Source organism: Phyllobates terribilis, unplaced genomic scaffold (assembly GCF_046119375.1).
Source record: "Phyllobates terribilis strain yellow unplaced genomic scaffold, ASM4611937v1 Scaffold_4__5_contigs__length_816908805, whole genome shotgun sequence".
NCBI classification, from domain to species: domain Eukaryota; kingdom Metazoa; phylum Chordata; class Amphibia; order Anura; family Dendrobatidae; genus Phyllobates; species Phyllobates terribilis.
In genome coordinates this window covers 72,627,702-72,650,797 of record NW_027362764.1, presented here as the reverse complement: position 1 = coordinate 72,650,797, position 23,096 = coordinate 72,627,702, and the positions used below count along the sequence as shown (strand labels likewise).

The 23,096-nt window shown below is 41.2% G+C and overlaps 1 protein-coding gene across 7 annotated transcripts in view; it reads left to right on the top strand.

Annotated features, from left to right (window-relative positions):
- NEBL (nebulette) overlaps positions 1-21,830 on the top strand; it is a 292,333-nt gene extending 270,503 nt beyond the window's left edge. For 5 of the 7 annotated variants that reach the window (XM_073677481.1, XM_073677483.1, XM_073677480.1 and 2 more), the window contains 5 exons: positions 186-278; positions 2,535-2,639; positions 5,403-5,574; positions 17,691-17,815; positions 19,563-21,830. In XM_073677481.1, coding sequence (XP_073533582.1) covers positions 186-278; positions 2,535-2,639; positions 5,403-5,574; positions 17,691-17,815; positions 19,563-19,739 — 672 coding nt within the window. In that variant the 3' untranslated portion in view covers positions 19,740-21,830. Of the gene's footprint in view, positions 1-185; positions 279-2,534; positions 2,640-5,402; positions 5,575-8,914; positions 9,008-11,181; positions 11,326-17,690; positions 17,816-19,562 lie in introns of all 7 variants that reach the window. The other 2 variants (XM_073677486.1, XM_073677485.1) reach the window with 2 other exon arrangements.
- The last annotated feature ends 1,266 nt before the right edge of the window (positions 21,831-23,096 follow it).

The window sequence follows — 23,096 nt, the reverse complement described above, 5'->3', positions numbered from 1 at the left end:
GCTCATCAATGAAAAAGCAGTGGACAACCTCTTTAATCTTTCATGGTCCACATAATCATTAATACTTCAAGTATCACTTGTTGCAATACCAGTTTGGTCATGGTCTTATATCCACAATTTTCATAGATAACATTTTCAAAACTTAATTCCAACCTTATTTGTAACATTGTTTTCTGTATTTTCAGGTCCATTACAAAGAAAAAGTTGGTAAAGTCACATCTGTTGGCCTTACTCCAGAGATGGAGAGGGTTAAAAAGAACCAAGAGAACATTAGTTCGGCAAGTGTTATTAACCGAGGTGTAGATGGGGGTGGTTGGGTGACAGCTCGTAAATTGTCTTGGAGGTTTCCATTGACAGAAGTCTCACATGAGTTCTGAATAGGTGTGAATTACTAAGTGCTGGAAGCTCTGGGACTTAGCTTTTGGACACTTGAAAAACTGTTTTTAGATGAATTTTATCTTTAAATGGCAAAGGTCGAGTGCTTGGCTGCAGGCAAAGTAAATCAAGGTTTTCTTTCTTTCTAGGATGATTATTGGGTTAGTTTGCTGAGAGGTCTCCAATGCAACCACATCTGACTTAGCAGTGAATGAATCTACAAGGTCACATTTTTGCACTGGGACAGATCTACTAATCCTGTCCAAATTTTTAGACAGTGCAGACTTAGGCTATGTGCCCACGATGCAGAAATGCTCCGTTTTTTTTCCTGAGCGTTTCTGCATCTCCCTGGCAGAGAAAATGCATGCGGATTGTACATGCGGATTGTACATGTGGATTGTACATGCGTTTTTCCTGCCAGGGACATGCAGATGTGAAGCGTTCTTCACTTGCATTTCCGCATGCGGGTTGTCAAGCGCTTTCCAAGCGATTTTAGCATCACTTGGAAAGTGCTTGACAACTTGGTCACACTATATAAATCCATGCAAACAGCATGGATTTATATAGTGTGACCGTAAAAGAATGGTAAAAAATAGAAAATAAATATATACTTACCTTCTGATGGCCCCCTATTGTCCTTGTCCTGGCTTGCCCGCAGCTCGCGGTACACTAAAGGACCTGCCGACGTCAGCGGTCGCGTGACCCGTCACATGACTAAATGAAGTCATGGCAGGTCCTTGAGTCTACCGCGAGCTGCCGGCAAGCCAAGACGCATCGGATAAAGACACTGGGGGCCATCAGAAGGTAAGTATAATGTATATTTTTTATGTTATTCTTTTTTTACAGGTTCTATGGTACCCGGGTCCGGAGGAAAGTCTCCTCTTCTCCAAACTCGGGTACCATCCGCACATTGAAACGCATGGATTCCGCATGTACAGATCCAGTGATGTGGATGACATGCGTTCCAATGCAAGTCAATGGCGGCGAAAACGCAGCGCTTCCGCAAAATAATTGGTAGTGTTGCGGATTTTTCTGCAATGATAATCCGCAGCGGAAATTTCCGCGGCATGTGCACAGCACATGCGGATTATCATTGGGGAACATGGCAGGCCTTCTACCAAGCGTTTTTTAAGCGTTTCTGCGGCGGAATTGCCGCTGTGGAAACGCTTAAAAAACGCATAGTGGGCACACAGCCTTAGACTCGCCAGTATGAATGCACAAACTTGTCACTCATCTTGGATGATAAACTTGGTATACAGTTAGATACTTTTCTTTCACTTTACATTACCTCTTTATTGGCTTACCATGCGCCTTTTTGGATGCTAAATTTTGCAACAACTTGGTGCATCTGATATTCAAACCGCACTCAGTCATGCAAGTCAATGGAAAAAATCGAACCGCACTTGGATGACATCTGAGTGTGGTCCGATTTTCACGGACTGACAGAATGGAGAAGATGGAGAATTTTTTTTCCATAATCTACTCATTCAAATGTTTGGATCACACTATGGATCACACTCTGATCAAACTCTGATCAGAGTGTGATTAGCATAAGCGGACAGATTTTTTTGGATGAGAGAAAATACAGTCGAGTGACCCTAGCCTAAAGAGAACTTGTAAGCTCCAAAAATGCTATTTACCTGCATATATTATGGTAATCTGCAGGCAGAAAGCATATTAACTATTTTTTGCTGCAATTGTAAAAGCAGCTACTGGGAGAAAATTATGTTATATTCTCTCTGCAGCTGCTCACTTCCAGTTTTAAGGGTGGAGACAGCCCCTACACCTTGATTAACAGCCTATGCTGCACACGAATGCTGCACACACACGCTGCACATACACTGTACACATGCTGCACACAAGCTGCACACAAACACTGCTCACATATGCTGCACACTGCACACATGCTGCACACACACATACTGTACACATGCTGCACTATTTACCTGCAGATTACCACTATATCGACAGGTAAAAAGCATTTTTTGGAGGTGACAGGTTCCCTTTCATTTTTACCTGTTAGACCAAACTATAAAAAGTGTTGATTGGCATGAAGGCGCCATCCTCGTCTTCAGGTGTCTAAGAGATTGTTTTTCTGCCTTGTTGTGTTTCTATTGCCTTTCTCCCTTTCTTCCTTATATCTTCTCGTTTTCCTCCAGGTAAAATACAGCAATGACTTACAGCAGATGAAGGGCAGACCTAGTGTAATAGTAGATACTCCAGAGCTGAGGCATGTCAAAGAAACACAAAACCATATCTCAATGGTAGGAGGATTCTAGGTTTACAGAACACAACTGCACTTTGCTTTGCTGTGTAACCACCACCAATATCTCCTGTGGATGCAAAGTCCAGTATTTCTCATACAATGTAATAAAGGTCTTGTGTATAATATCAGAACATAATAAAATTATTCTATTAACTTGGTTTTGTGATTTTTTTTCTATTAACCTGCATGAAACTGAACCTGGCACAATGTGAGAGTAATGTATGCCGTGTGATCGCGTGCACGCATGACTGCTTTGGATATACTGTCACATGTGAATATTTGCTGTTAATATGAGATTATTTTCTCCACACTGCATGCAGCGTAAGGTTATAAAATAGTGCACTGTATATTGCTAACTGGACTGCTATATAATTTAATATTACCACTTTTAGGCCTGTATCTCCATGAAATATTATGCCTTGGTTTGTCTTTTTATGTAAATTGCAAAAAAAAACATTCAGTCTCCTCACACTTTCCTAGTTGTATCTATTATCCATCTCTTCTTTTTCTAAAAGTGACAACACACGATACCATTACAGCTCCTACAGGAGGTATATAGATACTTCTGCTCTTTTTATCCAAATGTTTACACTGAAAACACTGCTGTAAAATGTCAAATACTTCCATACAGTGAGCACACAGTACAACCGTTCAGTACTATAACAATACTGCAATATAATGCCTTTATACTGGCCCAATACAGTATCTAAAATAATGTTACCTTATAGTGTCCAAATAAATTACTGTGTATTTACCACATAATATCGCCATTTAGTGTCCAAATAAAACCCAATGCTCTCCAGGTTTTTTGATGCTGGACAAGGTTAATGCACCACTCCAGCAATTTTTTATTACGTGGTGCTACTAATCTAAAGTCCCTGCATTTATACTTACCATCTGCCGTCTTCTGCTGTTATCTGCCCCCTCTGGTCGGTTTCCAGCAGTTTTTGTCCTGCAGGATTGCGCCAGTCTTTTCTGCAGTGAGCCAGAGGTCACTTTTCAATTCAAGTCTATGGAAGCCTCATAGACTTCTGACCGTTACCTCTGACTTCCAGTTAGTCAGAAGTTGCGGCACAGGACCAGAGAAGCGTCAGGAAGAGCTGATGGTGGGTGTTGAGTTTAGTTTTACATTCAGGGATCTTACGTTATTAGCACCACTCCAACACTGCAATGAAAAAAAACTGCTGGAGTGGTGCCATAACCTGTATCGATCAGTGGGGCTTGGAAAGAAAAAAAAAAGATGCACCCACAAAACTTCTGGCAAGTTCGAAAATTAACTTTTTTTTACAATCAAGAAAAAAGCTCACCAAAAACATTTCAAATAGCCCCCCCCCTCCCCCAAAAAGGCCAGAAATTTCCAAGTTAGCATTTGATAAAGCTAAGAACTGGAAATGAACCCCCCCTTTAATGTCCAAAACTGTGGACTCTTAAGCAAGTGAATCCCCACACAAATATAAAAAATCCTATAAATATAACGTGAGAAAGTCATAAGACATGAGATCAGATAAAAGGGGTGGAAACAAAGGTCCCCACACGTATCGCTGGAATTGACCAGCTTCTTCAGGGGTCAGTGGGGCTTAGGGTATGTGCACAAGACGTTCTTTTTAGGTGATTATGCTCCGTAACCCACCTAAAAAAGCACTAAATCACACTAAAAAGAATGAACACATGCATTTTTCTTTGTAAAGATGACTTGCTGCTCATATGCTCAGTCTTTCGATTCAGGTTTCCAAAGATGCATAAGCAGTTAAAAGAAGTGACCTGACCATTCTTCAACAGGCCTCCACTTCGAAGCCACTCTCGTCTAAAAGACGAAAAAATAATAAATGTATAAAGGACACTTCAGGATAAAAGACGCTGGTGTGTCCATAAGCGTCTTCCTTCCGGAAAACTTAAAGCACATGTGCACATACCCTTAAACTGTTAGGAAAAACGTTATTACTTGGTACTATATACAGGATAGATTCACTGCTGGGATCCCCCAACCATCTCAAAAATGGAGCTCTGAGGAGTGCTGTTCTCGGCTATCTTTGGCAGACCCATGAACAATGAATGGAGCAGTGGTGTACACGTGCAACTTTCTCTCCTTTCAGAAAGGGCTTTGAGGAGCCCCATTCTCGACATCTGGAGGAGTCCCAGTGATAGGTTGCAATCGGCATGTTCTCACCTGTCTTATGGATTGGTGATGGCTTAATAATTTGGTACAAATCCCTTAATGTTTTTATCCCTCCACCCTCAGGTTGCTCTTGAGGATTCAGTACTTTGGAACCTCCTTGGGAAAGGGGTATATGAGAAATTGCCTAATTTGCCTCCCCATAAAACCGATCGTGAATGGTTGTGACCTCACCTACATAGACACCTACTGTATATGCCAGTTATGATATCTTATGCAGCAATATTGGGTATACTATGTAACACTGTATTACTATGCGGAATTGACTTGTAAAGAACAGGGAATACTAGATGCCAACATCTGTTGGAGCTTTAATAGCTGCCATATTGGTTGTTGCCCATTTTTCCCAAAAACAGATACAACTAAGAAATGGCTAAATATATATATATATATATATATATGTGTGTGTGTGTGCATATTTTTTTTGACCAACTTGACCAAACAACTCATGGAGTAATTTGTGATATTTTGCAAACTTTTTGAAAAGACTTAGAAAGTCTTCCACTTCGTACATCTAGATTACACATCATATGAGGTCTTTATCATTTATGGCCACCATTTATTATTTTTACAACTTTTATTTTTTAGATAAAATATCATGAAGACTTTGAGAAGACGAAAGGCAGAGGTTTCACCCCAGTAGCGGATGATCCAGTGACAGAGAGAGTCAGGAAAAACTCACAGATCGTCAGCGATGCTGCATACAAGGGTGTCCACCCCCATGTAGTGGAGATGGACCGACGGCCGGGAATCGTTGTAGGTGAGTTTTTTGGAAAACCTTCGATTACATTTTGATGATACATTGGTAATACTATTTCAACTATTGACTTCATTTTCACGGGGAATCCACATTCCAATGAGGAACCTAGGCAAAAAAAATGTTTGAAGCCCCACCTTAATTTTTTGGGGGTTTTGGAAGGAAAGATATCATGCAGTTCTAATAGTGTCCTTTAATATGCATGTATTGTACTATTGTAGTAGTCAAAGAGTCCAAAAAAAGGAACAAGCTCAATGACGGAATTAATTATTTAATTATCCCTTACTGCAGAATAGCATATAATTTGCTGATCCCTTGGGTCCTACTGCTGGGACCCTCAACAATCCTGAGAAGAGGTGCACATGCTCTACCTCTGTTCCATTCATTGTCCATGGGACTGCCAGAAAGCTGAGTGCAGTCCCATAGACAATAAATGAAACAGAGGCTGTGTATGTACACCATGTGACCCATTCTGTGTGCCAGTGCCAGTGCCTCGATCTTGGGATCGCAATGGGGTGAAGTAGTTGGCGCCCCAGTGATCAGCAAGTTATCTCCTATCCTATCAATAGGGGATAACTTGATTTTTTGGGAATAACCCTTTAATTCTGCAGTCAGTAATAAACAGTGCAGTATAGAGTCTATAGAAGGCCAACGGTGCAAAATTTTCTCCTCCCCATCCAATCCTTCCAATTTTCTGACTCAACACTGATTTAATGCAATTGAAAAATTATTTTAAGCAAAAATATTAATAAAAAAAAATGCCTCCATAAAGTGTCCATATTCTTTAACACTATGAGCCAGTGGCAAATATCATTTTCATATGCAGTGGGGGAAATAAGTATTTGATCCCTTGCTGTTTTTCTAAGTTTGCCCACTGACAAAGACATGAACAGTGTATAATTTTAAGGGTAGGTTAATTTTAACATTGAGAAATAGAATATCCCCAAAAAATCAAGAAAATTACATTGTATAAATTAGATAATTTTTTTTGCATTTTGCAGTGAGAAATAAGTATTTGATCCCTCTGACAAACAACACTTAATACTTGGTGGCAAAACCCTTGTTGGCAAGCGCAGCAGTCAGACTTTTTTTTGTAGTTGATGATGAGGGTTGCGCACACGTCAGGAGGAATTTTGGTCCACTCCTCTTTGCAGATCATCTCTAAGCATTAAGATTTTGAGGCTGTCGCTTGGCAACTTGGAGCTTCAACTCCCTCCATAAGTTTTCTATGGGATTAAGGTCTGGAGACTGGCTAGGCCACTCCATGACCTTACTGTGCTTCTTTTTGAGCCACTCCTTTGTTGCCTTGGCTGTATGTTTTGGGTCATTGTCTTGCTGGAAGACCCAGCCACGACCCATCTTCAATGCTCTTACTGAGGGAAGGAGGTTGTTGGCCAAAATCTCGCGATACATGACCCCATCCATCTTTCCTTCAGTACGGTGCAGTCGTCATGTTCCCTTTGCAGAAAAGCACCCCCAAAGTATAATGTTTTCCCCACCATTCTTCACGGTTGGGATGATGTTCTTAGGGTTGTACTCATCCTTCTTCTTCCTCCAAACACGGCGAGTTGAGTTAATGCGAAAGAGCTCAATTTTTATCTCATCTGACCACAACACCTTCTCCCAATAACTCACAGAATCATCCAGGTGTTCATTGGCAAACTTCAGACGGGCCTGCACATGTGCCTTCTTGAGAAGGGGGACATTGCGGGCACTGCAGGATTTAACAAGTTCCGCCCGTGTAGTTTTGGGCTGATCTCTCACCTTCCTCATGATCAAGGATACCCAGCGAGGTGAGATTTTGCATGGTGCCCCAGATTGATGTCGATTGACAGTCATTTTATATTTCTTCCATTTTCTTACTATTGCACCAACAGTTGTCTCCTCCTCACCCAGCATCTTACTCATGGTTTTGTAGCCCATTCCAGCTTTGTGCAGGTCTATGACCTTGTCCCTGACACCCTTAGAAAGCTTTTTGGTCTTGCCCATGTTGTAGAGGTTAGAGTCTGACTGATTAATTGAGTCGGTGGACAGGAGTCTTTTATAAGGGTGACTATGTAAGACAGCTGTCTTTAATGCAGGTAACGAGTTGATTAGGAGCTTCTAACTGGTCTGTAGGAACCAGAACTCATAATGGTTTGTAGGGGATCAAATACTTATTTCTCACTGCAAAATGCAAAAAAATGTATCTAATTTATACAGTGTGATTTTCTTGATTTTTTTTGGGATATTCTATCTCTCAATGTTAAAATTAACCTACCCTTAAAATTATAGACTGTTCATGTCTTAGTCAGTGGGCAAACTTACAAAAACAGCAAGGGATCAAATACTTATTTCCCCCACTGTACCTTCATAGAGTAAACAGAAACTAGTAGCATACAGTGTAGTATAGTGCTTACGGTATTGTGTCATACAGCGAACACATACTATTGCTATTTATTTATTATTTAACGTCATTCAGCTCGGTCTCGAGACATGGCGACATAATGGATGAATGATCTGCAGGAAGATCGATCTTGTTAACTTGATAGTATCAAGCCATTGGGTTGCTGGTCTTCTTCTTCGCCTTGCTCCTTCTATTCTTCCGTCCATGATGTCCTACTGCTATACAGTGCCTAAATAATACTTCCACCATATGTACCTTATAAAATGTTTGATATCGTGAGTGGTGCAAAATGACTAAGTATTAAAACAATACCAAACATTATATCTAGTGATGAGAGAACATGCTCGGATGAAGGGTTAACCGAGCACTCTTGGATGCTAACAGAGTATCTTCGGCGTGCTCATATATTATGTTCGAGTCTCTGCGTCTGCATGATTTGCAGCTGTTTGACAGCCTCAACACACGTGAAGATTGCTTGTTTGTTAGGGAATCCTCACACATTTTGAGGCTGTCTAACAGCCGCAAATCATGCAGACACAGGGACTCGAACATAATATATGAGCACGCCGAAGATACTCGGTAAGCACCCGAGCTTGCTCAGTTAACCCCTTATCCGAGCACATTCACTCATCACTAATTATATCCCAATCATTTGTCGTGAGATGTTTAAGCTATACTGTATGTGGCCGCCCGGTCGATGTGATGGGAACTGCAGACTTTTGAGGGTTTAGTTATAATGTCGTGAGAAGGTTTTGAACTTCTGTCGTTAAAAATTCAAATAAGGGGAAGAATGGACACAACTGTACTTTGTAATTTTCCCATTTTTTTCCTTGCTATATTCTTTTCTCTCTTTTCTGCCATTTCTTATTTCTTTTCTTATTTTTTTTCATTATTTGTGTTCCCTTTAACCTCATTTTTTCTTCTGTTTCATCTCACACTTTTTTTCTCCCAACAAAGACCTTAAGGTTTGGCGTACTGACCCAGGCTCCATATTCGACATTGACCCACTGGAGGACAATATTCAGTCTCGGAGCCTTCGTATGTTAACTGGTACAGAAGCTCGAGTTATTCTTTCTCATAAAAAAAGACATTTGATGGATACTATATATTACACTACACAGGAGATCAAATAATTTCAGTGGCACACATACGTCTGTTATTAGCGGGTGTGGATTTCATTTCCTGACTTTTGAGCCTCAAATTCACCAAATTCTATAAAAAAATGTTTGCACCTTTTAATTATTTGGGGCAAACCATTTTGAACTGTGTATAAAATACCAACTTTGGTGCATTTTCTCTATTGTGATCTGGTTTGGACATCAGTGATGTAAAGAAAGACAGCAAAGGTGCAGAAGGATAAGCGAGAGGAGGGGAGGCGACATGATCCAAATAATATAAGAGGTGGACAATTTTTGGCAATCTGCTTTCATTACAGTGGTGCCCTGAAAAATAGCTATTCACAAACTGTGCTGCTACTGGAACTGCCAGCAATTAACTATAATAGGACAACCTGGTGCTTCCTTCTTATATTAGGCAGCTCCTTGTCAGAAATGTGAGACATTGTGGTGTTAATAAAAATTACTTAGTCTGGGGTCAGTGAGGAGTCACCTAATAACCACAATAATGTGGATATGAGCTTCAAACAGGACTTTTAGGCCATGTTCACATATTGCGTTTTTGCTGAAGGCAGTAAAAAAGCTGCCGCCAAAACGCAGGCTTTGCTGTGTTATTTGCTGATTTTCTTGCTGCGTTTTTTGCTGCAATTTAGCTGTATCTTTTGCTGCTTTTTTTGCTGCATTTTTCAGGATCCCAAAGTTCAACTTTACTTACACCTTGCAAGCATGAACAATACAAGGTGTTAGGCGATCAATGCAAGACGAAGGTGAAACCGTAAATTATTTTTGCATAAAAGGGCAAGTTGATTAAATTAATTCTAATACATTTTTTTATAGGTTTATTAGGTAGGGCGGGGTTTACTTTTTTCAACACATCGTTAATTTAATTATCACTGATTCAATTAAACTATCCTTGGAGTAGGGAGAGACAAAAAGATTGCTTTAAACAAAAATTAAGTGCAAATTACATTACAATAAAAAAATACTAACATCCATGATCATGCGATGATACCAAAACATTATGGTTTATATTTGGAAAAATCGCAAAAATTAATGAGTTTCACATCCAGCTGGAGCTGCATTTTTTCACCAAAAACACTGCAAAAACTGATACCTGCGTTTTTGCTGCGTTTTTGTCCTTACTCATTGCTTTCTATGGGTGAAAAAATGCTGCAAAAATACTGACATGCTGCATATTTAAAAAATGCAGCAGAAAAAAATGAAAGTGTGCAAGAGATTTCTGAAACCTAGTTAGATTAAATCCAGCTCACCGTTGGAGACATCTTGATGGTGTTCGGAGCTCGGAGAACGCTGTGTCAAGGCGTGAAGCAATCACAAAATAGAAAGATCCGGCTCAACGGACTGTGAACAGACTTTTATTCACAAAAAGTGCTTGAAAGAGGACACACAAAGTCAGCAGTACAGCTTAAATGGAATGCAACGTTGACGCGTTTTGGGTGAGACTTCTTGATTCGTGCAGTCAACCAAAACGCGTCGATGTCGCATTCCATTTAAGCTGTACCTATGACTTTGTGTGTCCTCTTTCAAGCACTTTTTGTGAATAAAAGTCTGTTCACAGTCCGTTGAGCCGGATCTTCCTATTTTGTGATTTCTGAAATCTCTCATCTTTTGCTGGTACTGTAAAAAAAACGCTTTTAATTTGCATGAAAAAAACGCAGCAAAAAAACTCTGCAAAAACTCAACGTGTGAACATAGCCTACGGTGACACTCCAGGCAACACTGATACATATTAGACAAATTTGGAGCTTCATGGTGCCCATATATATGAAAGGGCTGTTGACTGAAAGCCAATTTGGTCAATTGGGCGAAGAGAGAAGGCTGCTACCGGACAGCAACTGACATTCTTTAGATTGGGTTGACTTTAATGTGTATGGGACCCTTAGGAGCAGTGCATGGTACACCATTCTCTCTCTGAATCCCTGCGTCACGCACTGCCCCCTCGTACTTTAGGAATAGCACAGTATAGCATACATCTCTGTGTTCAACCTGTCGCAATCTGTATCCCACATCTTCATTTTATTCCATACTGTTTGCATCTGTTTTCTCTTTTTTTCCCTGTCGGTCACTGTAGTATTCCTCTATTTGTAGAGAGAGCTAGTCTGGGTAACAGGCATTCGTGCCACTCCGCGGGGGTGGTCAGAGTGAGTCAGGCTGATGACAGGTCAGAAGTGTCTGAGATGAAATCTAGTATCTCTTACTACAGTGAGGGAACAAAGGCATCTGAAGAAGGAGGTAACAAACCTAAATCCCGTGTTAATTAATGCAACCATTCCATCTCTAGTCTGTTTAGTAGCACGCTATCTCAACCTCCTTGCAATATTCTATCCATTGGCCTCACTGCTGGCTCACGCTATCAAGAAAACCGTATGCGAGATTGAACACATCAACGTCCTCTAGTCATGTCAGCAAAATTTCACCCCCAAACTATTTATATAGACATGTAGTACTTGCAAATGCAAGTTCAGAAATACCTTTAGCTAGACTATCTGTTCCTCCATTACTGAGAAATTTGCATTTGAATGAATATACAAATGAAGCTAAAGTAGTTTAAATGTGTGGAAGGACTTTCCAAGCCTTTGTCACTCCAGCTCTATCCCACGCCCAGTGCTCCCTTTCCCTTGTACTGCTTGACTGACCGCCTCTATGCTGTGTGACTTCAAGCAAAGGAGCTGTCAGTCAAGCAGGAGGAGGTGGGGAATAGAGCTGGAGTGACAGAGGTTTCAGATCTACCATAGCTCTTCAACCTTATTTGCATATCAATTCAAATGATGATTTTTTCAGTAATGGAAGAATGGACTGGCCATGTAAAGGTATTGCTAGACTTGTCTTTGCAAGAGTATATGCTGTAAATAGTTTGAGGAATTAAATCTTGTTGACTGATTCCCTTTAAATACTTTGCACAATTTAGAAAATAAAACATTTTCCTTTTTAGAATGATTGCCCTAATGCATATATGATGAAAAATGAGACAATTTTTCCAATCGTTTTGAGTACAAAAAAAAATCCTACCGTTTTGTGTATACAGCTACCATTTGGACTAATGATAACAAACCTGATCTGACTGATCTGATCATGTAGTCATGAGTTGATTTTCAATCTGGCCCTGGTTCTTCCTACCCTGAAGACAGATAATAAAGAGGACTACATAACGGCAGAATCTGACTACACTGTGTTTGTTTGTAGTCTGTTACTATGGAAACACATAGACCTGCTTATAAGAAGATGTCCAAAGAAAAAGGAAGCAAATGTATTGAATTGAAAACCAACATTGCTCCCCTCTTCAGTCCTCTGACTTGCTGTGCTTGTATCGCCACCCATCAGTCAGTGGTGATACCAATAGTTATAGCATGTGACCACCGCTGAAGCCAAAAATTTGTACATTTTTTGCTTCATTTTAGAAAAATAATGGCTGACTTTTTCCCCTATTTGAATGGAGTGATGGTCGAGCATTCATGGTGCTGCTATAGTCAAAGTTTATTGGTCTGATGCAGATAGCTGAGGCGTCTGTCATCAATGACAGGTGATACGTTGGGATCCTGAAAACACCCCTTTAAGCAAGTTGTTACTCACTGGCAGTAAAAATATAATGAAACTTGTGAGGAACCGTTGTGAAACATTTTTTTTTAGAAATCTGCGTTGTGCTATTCCCCCTGGAAATGTATAAATATATAGGTAATGTACATACGGAGGTTCAGAGACGTGTTAAATATCAGTGCTGTACATGGGATGGCTGCTTAAATAGCACTGTGACACCTGATTGCTGTGCAAAGCTTCACAAATAACATACAGGCTTGTGTGCTGTCTTCTAATATTTATGGATAAGAATATTACAAATCATCAAGAAGATAAAATGAAAGTATTTGTATAGGTCATGGAAGTCTAACATTCTTCACTACTTATATATTATTCCTTAAAGGGGTTGTCCACTAAAGTATGTCTCTTCTGACTGGGATGGAATGTGAAGGCTGCAGCCAAGCATTAACCTCTGATTGACTGCAGCGGTCATGTGATGTCTCCTGCTGAAAGAGGAAGTTAAGAGACAGATGGAGGCTTCAGACGCTGGCAGTGGTGCAAAGGGGGGATAATAGGTCATTTACAACCTAGAAAAATGTCAGCCAGCCGGCAAACATTTTGCTGGGATCGCCAGAGGCCAATCCAAAAAGTTTGGATTTGGGTTAATCACAATTTTTTTTTATAAAATTCAAGACAAATTTGATTTATCTTGAATGGATTCACTCATCTCTATTTTCTACTACTTCCATTTATGACACTACATTGATGTGGTGAGTATACAGAGATAATCAGGACAGAAAAAAAAAGGATTCAGGACTTTCCTAATGATAAAACACAAAAACGTTGATAATGAAAACTCTGATTTTATTTTTCTAAATGTTTTTTTTTGAGTATTTTAAAGGGAAATATATGTTCTAATTGTGTGGAGTTGATCTTAATTTGCTTTACTAATATTTATCTAATGTGTAAATGACTCAGTCGTATGTTTATCCTGATTATATATATACTAGATGGTGGCCCGATTCTAACGCATCGGGTATTCTAGCATATGTCTCCCGACCCTCCTTTATAATGCCCCATGCAGGAAGTCACATCCCCCGTATATAATACCCCATGCAGGATGTCACATCCCCCGTATATAATGCCCCATGCAGGATGTCACCTCTCCCCCATATAATGCCCCATGTAGGATGTGACCTCTCCCCCCTTATAATGCCCCATGCAGGATGTGACCTCTCCCCCCATATAATGTCCCATGCAGGATGTCACCTCTCCCCCATATAATGCCCCATGCAGGATGTGACCTCTCCCCCCATATAATGCCCCATGCAGGATGTGACCTTTCCCCCCCATATAATGCCCCATGCAGGATGTGACCTTTCCCCCCATATAATGCCCCATGCAGGATGTCACCTCTCCCCCATATAATGCCCCATGTAGGATGTCACCTCTCCCCCCCCCATATAATGCCCCATGTAGGATGTCACCTCTCCCCCCCATATAATGCGCCATGCAGGAAGTCATATCCCCTGTATATCCATCCCCCCATAGTGCCCCATGCAGGTCCCCTATGGCCCCATACAAAAAAGAAAAATCCAATACTCACCTCCCTTCTCAGCTGCTTCTCTGGACTCCAGCATAGCCGGCATGTTGACGCTGTGCGCTGTGACCGGTCAGGAAAGAGCGCGTTGTAAAGACGTCACCGCGCCCTCTGACCTGAGACGTCACAGAGCATCAGCGGAAGACACAGGAGCTGCTGCGGAGGCACGGGGAGGGGTAAGTATGACGCCGGGTGCCGGGGTCCTGATCTTGCGGGGGGAGGGACGGGAGGAGAGGGGAGGGGAGAGGAGAGGAGAGGAGGGGAGAGGAGGGGAGGGGTAAGTATGAAGCCGGGTGCCAGGGTCCTGATCGAGCGGGGCGAGGGACGGGAGGAGAGGGGAGGGGAGAGGAGAGGAGAGGAGGGGAGGGGCGTCACACTTGTCCTCGGGAGATAAGCGGCCATAGCCGCTGATCTCCCGACGATAGCCGCATGTAGGTCAGCGGCGCCTGCGGTCGGGGGACTTATGCTGCAGGTAGCCGGCTGCATCGTCGCTGACCTCCATGCCGCACATGAGCCGCTAACGGCCGCCATGTTTTTCAGAAATGCCGCATCGCTGATTGGCCGCGGCCGGACCAATCAGCGACCCGGGATTTCCAGGACAGACAGACAGACAGATAGACAGACAGACAGACGGGATAAGACAATTATATAGTAGATATATACACTGCTCAAATAACACATCCTAGATCTGAATGAATGAAATATTCTCATTGAATACTTTGTTCTGTACAAAGTTGAATGTGCTGATAACAAAATCAAACAAAAATCATCAATGGAAATCAAATTTATTAACCAATGGAGGCCTGGATTTGGAGTCACCCCCAAAATTAAAGTGGAAAAACACACTACAGGCTGATCCAACTTTGATGTAATGTCCTTAAAACTAGTCAACATGAGGCTCATTATTGTGTGTGGCCTCCACGTGCCTGTATGACCTCCCTACAACGCCTGGGCATGCTCCTGATGAGGTTGTGGATGGTCTCCTGTGGGATCTTCTCCCAGACCTGGACTAAAGCATCTGCCAACTCCTGGACAGTCTGTGGTGCAACGTGACGTTGGTGGATGGAGCGAGACATGATGTCCCAGATGTGCTCAATCGGATTCAGGTCTGGGGAACGGGCGGGCCAGTCCATAGCTTCAGTGCCTTCATCTTGCAGGAACTGCTGACACACTCCAGCCACATGAGGTCTGGCATTGTCCTGCATTAGGAGGAACCCAGGGCCAACTGCACCAGCATATGTCTCACAAGGGCTCTGAGGATCTCATCTCGGTAACTAATGGCAGTCAGGCTACTTCTGGCGAGCACATGGAGGGCTGTGCGGCCCTCCAAAGAAATGCTGCCCCACACCATTACTGACCCACTGCCAAACCGGTCATGCTGAAGGATGTTGCAGGCAGCAGATCGCTCTCCACGGTGTCTCTAGACTCTGTCACGTCTGTCACATGTGCTCAGTGTGAACCTGCTTTCATCTGTGAAGAGCACAGGGCGCCAGTGGCGACTTTGCCAATCCTGGTATTCTGTGGCAAATGCCAAGCGTCCTGCACGGTGTTGGGCTGTGAGCACAACCCCCATCTGTGGACGTCGGGCCCTCATACCTCCCTCATGGAGTCGGTTTCTAACCGTTTGTGCAGACACATGCACATTTGTGGTCTGCTGGATGTCATTTTGCAGGGCTCTGGCAGTGCTCCTCCTGTTCCTTCTTGCACAATGGCGGAGGTAGCGGTCCTGCTGCTGGGTTGTTGCCCTCCTACGGCCCCCTCCACGTCTACTGGAGTACTGGCCTGTCTCCTTGTAGCGCCTCCAGCCTCTGGACACTATGCTGACAGACACAGCAAACCTTCTTGCCACAGTTCGCATTGATGTGCCATCCTGGATGAGCAGCACTACCTGAGCAACTTCTGTGGGTTGTAGAGTCCGTTTCATGTTACCACGAGTGTGAAAGCACAACCAACATTCAAAAGTGACCAAAACATCAGCCAGAAAGCATTGGTACTGAGATGTGGTCTGTGGTCCCCACCTGCAGAACCACTCCTTTATTGAGGGTGTCTTGATAATTGCCAGTAATTTCCATCTATTGTCTATTCCATTTGCACAACAGCATGTGAAATTGACTATCAATCAGTGTTGCTTCCTAAGTGGACAGTTTGATTTCACAGAAGTTGATTTACTTGGAGTTATATTCTGTTGTTTAAGTGTTCCCTTTATTTTTTTGAGCAGTGTATATATTATATGTATATATATATATGTTAGTGATGGCTTCCATTTTTACATAGATTTAATGCACAATGAAAATACATATTTCAAGGACCTCATTGGTCCTTAAAGGACTATTCTGGTCTTGGCAAGTTGTCACCTATCCATTATAAAGGTGATCACTTATATTGGTGTATATCCCAATAATGGAGTCCTCATCGATTGCCAGAATTTGTGTCCCCTGTTCTCCATTAACTGCAAGGTCACAACCAGGAGGCAATGGATGGGTGCTGGAGCTCTCTCTACTGGTGGCTATAAATCCTGAAAGTTATTTATGAGCCTGTATAAATAAAATAAAAATACATTTATTTTCTACATCTACTTTTGTTTTCTATACCCCAAGAGGAATTTTGCTGTCTTTATTGTGGCCAATAATGCCCTTGCAAATCTGCCTTTACAATTTTACTTCTGTACATATAGGGTATAGTCTGACCAAGGATCAGGACAAAATAAGTACATTTCAATATCATTTTATTTAGATTGTATCTGGGTATAAGCAGTGGAATTCATCATAAAATAAAATTGAACAGTCATCCTATTTTTGACATTTACTGCCTAGTTAAGTGTCCATTTCTGCCTCTTGTTTTATTTCTGTGACACCCCTGAGTATTTTTTAATTTTTATTTTTCAAATTCCCGATACGGTTCAAGAGATATGGGCCTTTTTAGTACTAATTTTTATGGTCTTTACACGTCGGCGTAGTTCACAGGATACTCTGGGGTGTGTCTTTAGCCTGCACTGTAGTTACCCTTTGAGCCACACCCCCTTGGTAAAGACCATAAAAGTTAGCACTGAATAAAAGGCCACTTATTCAAGAACCATATGGCGGATTAAAAAAAACCCCATAAAAGTAAAAAAAAAACAACTCAATATCTGGGGAGCAGCAAAAATAAAATAAGAGCTAAAATGGTCACTTTTGACCTGGTGACAGGTTCTCTTTAATTTAAGAAAAGGCAAGTACAAGGTACTTAATAAACTTTTTCTTGAGAAAAAAGAAAATATAATAAAAATGTATTGATCTGTTCTATAAGTTGAGCATTTGCCAAGTGGTTCAGAGAGATTTCGGTCTTTGGGTCAAAAGTAGATTGTCCTTTTGAAGGAAAAAAAAGCTCGGAAGGTAAATATTCATTAATTTAGGTTGCATACATTGTGGAGAACAGAGTGTTTTTGTTTTTCATTTACTTTAAGATTTATGAATAATATAATTACTAATTTGTTTTCTGAATGCAGCCCCTGGTCATCCGGGTGCCTACCATCCTTCTCAGTCTCAAGGGTTTGGCTACATGAACCAGTCAAGTATGTCCTCTATGAGGTCAATGCATTCTCCGCATGCACATTCACCTTCACCAAGTCTGGTGAGTATGGAGATTCATCAATGGATAAAATATACTATATATATAGTAAAAGAAGAAACAGAAAAAAAAAACTGAAAACAACGGGGCTTAGACATTGGCAGGTAAACATAGCGCTGGATTTGGAGATTCCAATTATCAGCTTCCCTCCACGTCTCACTATCCTTTTCTTCTGAAACATGGATAGATAAACTTTAACTTTAGGCACAATTTCTTATTCCCCGGTGACCAATGGAGTCGCTTTTAATAAAAAAAAAAAAAAAAAAAAGTTTATCCAAAGTGACCAACTCCTTTCAAAGGAATATATCATGATAAAATTACCTATTCTGTAAAATATTTTTCTGCGTTAAATAACCATTTTTTTTTACATTTTTGACAAAATGTTTTTTTTTTCATATCAAAATCTGCATTAAAAGAAAAAATAGAAATCTTGCAAATTTTCACACTGGTGGTGTTACCTGTCTTTGCAATACTGACTGTGATGATAATGCGACTTCTGAAAAGTCTTCTCTAAAGAACAGGAAGTAGGAGTTTAAAATAGTCCTAGTGGCCCGCATAAAAATTGTGAGATTTTTAATTTTCTTTTTCAATACAGATTATGATATGAAAGAAAAGCTAACATTTTTAAAAGAAAAAAATAATTTTAAACTATTGATTAAACAATAGGCCATTTTCTGACGATACATTCCCTGTAAGGAAGGGAACAGAGATGACCGAACCCAAAGTTAAAAGTTCGGGGTTCGTAACGGACAATTAGTGTCCGGTGGAAAATGCCAAACATGGACTTCTCCCCATACTCTGTTGCAATTTTCTGAGTTCCAGGGAGGGGTGGGGGAGAGAGAGAATTTTACAGCTCCAAGTTCGGGTTTCTATTATTTTCAATGGGGTTCGGGTTCTGGTTCAAGTTCAAGTACAGTTCTGGTACCCGACCCAAACTTTGGATTACAGTTGTCACGGGTGTGTCATGTGTGACAGAGAGGCATTCTGGATCCGGCTGTAGAAGGTCATTGCGCTTGGCTCTGCAGGCAACTTCTTGATCTTTCCATCTCTGCTGTGCAGTGATATCCTGCTCTCTCTAGGACCTAGCAGTTACCTTCACCATCTGCTGCTAATTGACACACCCTTGCTGGATGATTAAATACCCTCAGTCTCTCCAGAGAGTCGCTGGTGATAGCTCTATTTTCCTCTGTCTATGCTTGAAGTACTAGTAGTCGGCTAGTGTCTTCTTGGAGTTCCTTTGGAGCCTAGTTGGCGTGATCTCTCTGGTGTCTTCTCAAGCTAAGTGTTTTCCCTTGTCTGTTTACCTGTTTGTCTTTAGTTGCAGTGGGGGCTGACTAGTGCTCACCCTGTCCCTTTCCTATCTAGGGCCTATCGCTAGGGGCAGTCAGGGATTAGGTTTCCTGCTCGGTGATAGGTGCGGAACCTATTTAGGAACGTTAGGGGAGTTCGGGTGTTCTCAGATCTGCCTAGGGGTCTCCACTCCCCCTTTCCCTAGTGTTTGAGCTTCCTCCCCCTCTTCCTGTCGTTGTGCACTTAGTCTTTCCCTCACCTTGCGTGACAGCAGTTTGGGTCGGGTAACAGAACCCGAACGTCCACGGGTCCACTCATCCCTAGAAGGGAAGCAAAACTTGAGTCTTCAAGTTTTACATAGAGCTATCCTCTAATGTACACGTTGCATATCAACTGGTAGTAAAATAAAAAAAAAATAAGAACCACTTTATCCATTGTCCTTCCATTTTGTCTTGTGCAGAGAACATTCAGAGCCATGTACGACTACAGCGCTCAGGACGATGATGAGGTTTCCTTCAGGGACGGTGACTACATTGTCAACGTGCAGCCAATTGACGAAGGATGGATGTACGGCACAGTGCAGAGAACTGGGAAGACGGGGATGCTGCCCGCCAATTACATCGAGCCTGTTAACTGATAGCTGTCTCCACCTCCAATCGGCATATATTTTATTTTTATGCGAGGATCTATCGCCACGATCATGAATTCTTTGACAATTATTCTTCTAAAGCGTGCAAAATTATGTTGAAGCTTATTTTTTAAGCACTAGCCTAAAGAGCTATGACAATACGAGAAGCTCCTAGATAAAATCCTCTTCTCCTCTAAGCAAAAGACTATAGAAACAAACCCGCATAGACTTAGATGAATGTTATATATGATAATGGGATTTTCTTTCTTACATATCCTTTCATAGTTAACCTCAGAGGGCTGGTAATTGCTGACAATCTCGGGCATAGCAGCGGTATAACGTAGGTTATATATATATAGGATTCTAAAATGTATTTAGCTGCTTCTGCTATATTCTGTTTTCGGTGAATTTTTTAATTGTGCATTAGTCAAATGGAATCTAACCTCTCAAAGTTTTATGCTAATTTAATACTAAATATTATAGAGAAAATTAGTATTTATAATCATGGTATAGTCAATAGATCTATGTGATTGCATTTAAATTAATGGGAAAGCCGCATCGCACAAGAAAATCTCTCTCCTGTTCAGGACCTTCATCTATTATCCAGAGCGTAAGATACACATGCTACACAGACGGCTTATGCAAACTAGCGCTTTTCCAGAAAAAAGAAAGCTGTCATTCTAGTGCCACCCAGTGAAAGTAGCTATCCTATAAGTTAGCATTGGTCATTAAAAGGGGTTGTTTGCGAAAAGTCTGTAGTCACTCTGTGTGACTGCAGATTTCTGAATCCTTGCAGTGTGCACACTGCATGCTGTCACGATTCTCCAGTATTGCCGGTGACCAAAAGTATGGGATTTGCAATACATGTGAATTGAACAAGGCCGAACACATCTAGTCGGAATGTGACCCGCTTTTGACAGAAATACTGGTCACCTGACTGCCTGCCCTTGGCAACAATACTGGAGAATCCTGACAGCATGCAGTGTGCGCTCTGCAAGGATTCAGAAGTCTGCACTCACATAGAGTGACTGTAGACTTTTAGCAGAAGACCGGACAACCCTGTTAAGGATATTTGAACACATTGAGTATTTGCAGCGGATTTTCTGCACTAAAAATGTATCTCTCGGCAGGAAAAACGCAGTATACATTATGCACATTTTTAATGCCTTTTTACTTGCCTTTTTTATGCATTAATTTGGGTGAAAAATACTGAAAAACACTGAAAAGAATCAACATGCTGCAGATTTGAAAAAAAGCATTAATGGTTGAAACACGCAAGGAAAAAGATAGCAGCAAGTGCATGACATTTCAGAAATATCATTTATTTTGCTGGTACTGTAAAAGCGCTGCAAATACTCAACGTGTGCGCAAGCTCTAAAGGTATAACGGAGCAATATGACTCAAAGCAAAGTGAATTCACTACAAATTTCACAAAAAAATTGGATTCACAAAGTTCTCAATTTGCTTTTTACGGTCAGGCATGGGTTAAAAATATTATACTCCCCTTTCTTCACACCCATCCTGCCACCACAGCTCTCTGCCCATTCTTCCTATGGCTTCCGCTACCTTTGGTTTTCTTCACTTCAGTCTTCTCCGTTTGGTGCCGGTAAAGCCTCAATTAATGACTGGATCTCACACGACATCATGTGACGTTGATGTGGGTACTGTTTCTGAAAGCAGAGACTACCAGCAGGACCAGTGAGACATATACCTTAGCTACCTCCACTAGGTGATGTTGGAAAAACAGCTGTCCTGCTTATGAAGAGTTAATTTGCAGATTTTTTTTTCCCAGTAAGCACTGGCCCGGCCTAAAAGACTCTCTACACCAACTGGAAGTCTCCACAAGAAGACGCAGTACCCCCATCAGCTCAAAGACAGACCTTTTATTTTAAGGCAAATAGTTGCCATACTTTATTTCCCCAGTAGGGGTGGTGCAGGGAAATTGAGCATTTGCTGTCAGATTACAGATGAGCACTTGGGACACTCTTTATTGAAAGACCATTGTAATAGAGAATGTCCATGATGCAAAGACCCTTTAATTTAGAGTGTGACGAGACAAGTCTGTACATTTATTAAAGGAACGCTAAAGCTAAAGGTTTATCCACATGATCATTATTTATCTCCTGAAATCCTCTAAAATATTTTCACACAGATGAGCCAATCATATATGCATCTTTTATGTGACTTGTGTAAAATGAAGACTTTAGGTGGCTAAATCCTCCCCCAATATCGCCAGGACCGGCCGACCAAGTAATGTATAGTGGTGCCTGGACTCTCCCCTGATGATGGGGAAAGAGGGGTCAAACTTTTTGCAATTCAATAGGCCAGATTTTTTTGTGCACAAGGGAGACAAGCAGCAGTGTCTGCCCTTTCTCCATGCACAAAAAATGTATGGACAGTCTTTATTTCATGTTCCTATGTAGCATAAATATTGCATTTTTTTGTGCTGCATTTCATTGTTCAAGCAAATTGGACGTGATTTCATGAAAACTGCTGTGAGTTTAAAGACGCTGTTGAACTGTGCTGTTTTTGGTGCATTTATTTCCCTATAGGCTTCTATGGGGGAGACTAAAAAACCCATGTAAAACTGCAATGTAACTGCATTTCTGCACTAAAAATACAAAGTACATTAAAAAACAACTGAATAAAATCTGCACCAAAACCAAATTATTAACAAAAAGGGAAAAACACATAAAAAACACGCAATGATCAGAGCAGATTGCTATTGCATATTATGGTGTGGACACCTGAAGAGGAAAAATAAGCAGCACGTGGGAACATGGCCTTAGGTTTACCTTCCTTATATGCTGACCTTGGAAAATAATTACAAAGAAATTGCGTTGCTGCATCAATCCCAACAAAATCTTATTGAAGCTGATGCGGTTTTAGGCATCAGTCCTTCAATCCCAAAGATTAAATGAGTAAAATTGCAAGAAAAACCCCACTATTCTACAAATTGGAAGAGAGCTCCCTTTTAATACAGATAAAGTATAATGTGAACAGAGTCCTTGGTTTCCAAGTAATAATTCCAATAGAAAATCCACAGTGAAACAGCAGGAATCCCTCTTAGGCTATGTTCACACATCATGGTTTTTACAGCGTTTTTTGATGCAGTTTTTTATGCAAATTTTCAGCTGCCTTTTACAGTACCAGCAAAGTCTTATGAGAAACCAGAATTCTCTGTTTACACATCATGTTTTTTTTGTTCAGGATTTTGTGCCTTGCATGTTTTTTTGGAATATAGAGCACGTCCCTTCTTTCAGCGTTTTTTTCACCCATAGGAAGTAATGGACGGTGAAAAAAACGCTGAAAAAACGCATCAAAATTTGTATAAGCTTTTTTTCAGCGTTTTTGATGCCAAAATAG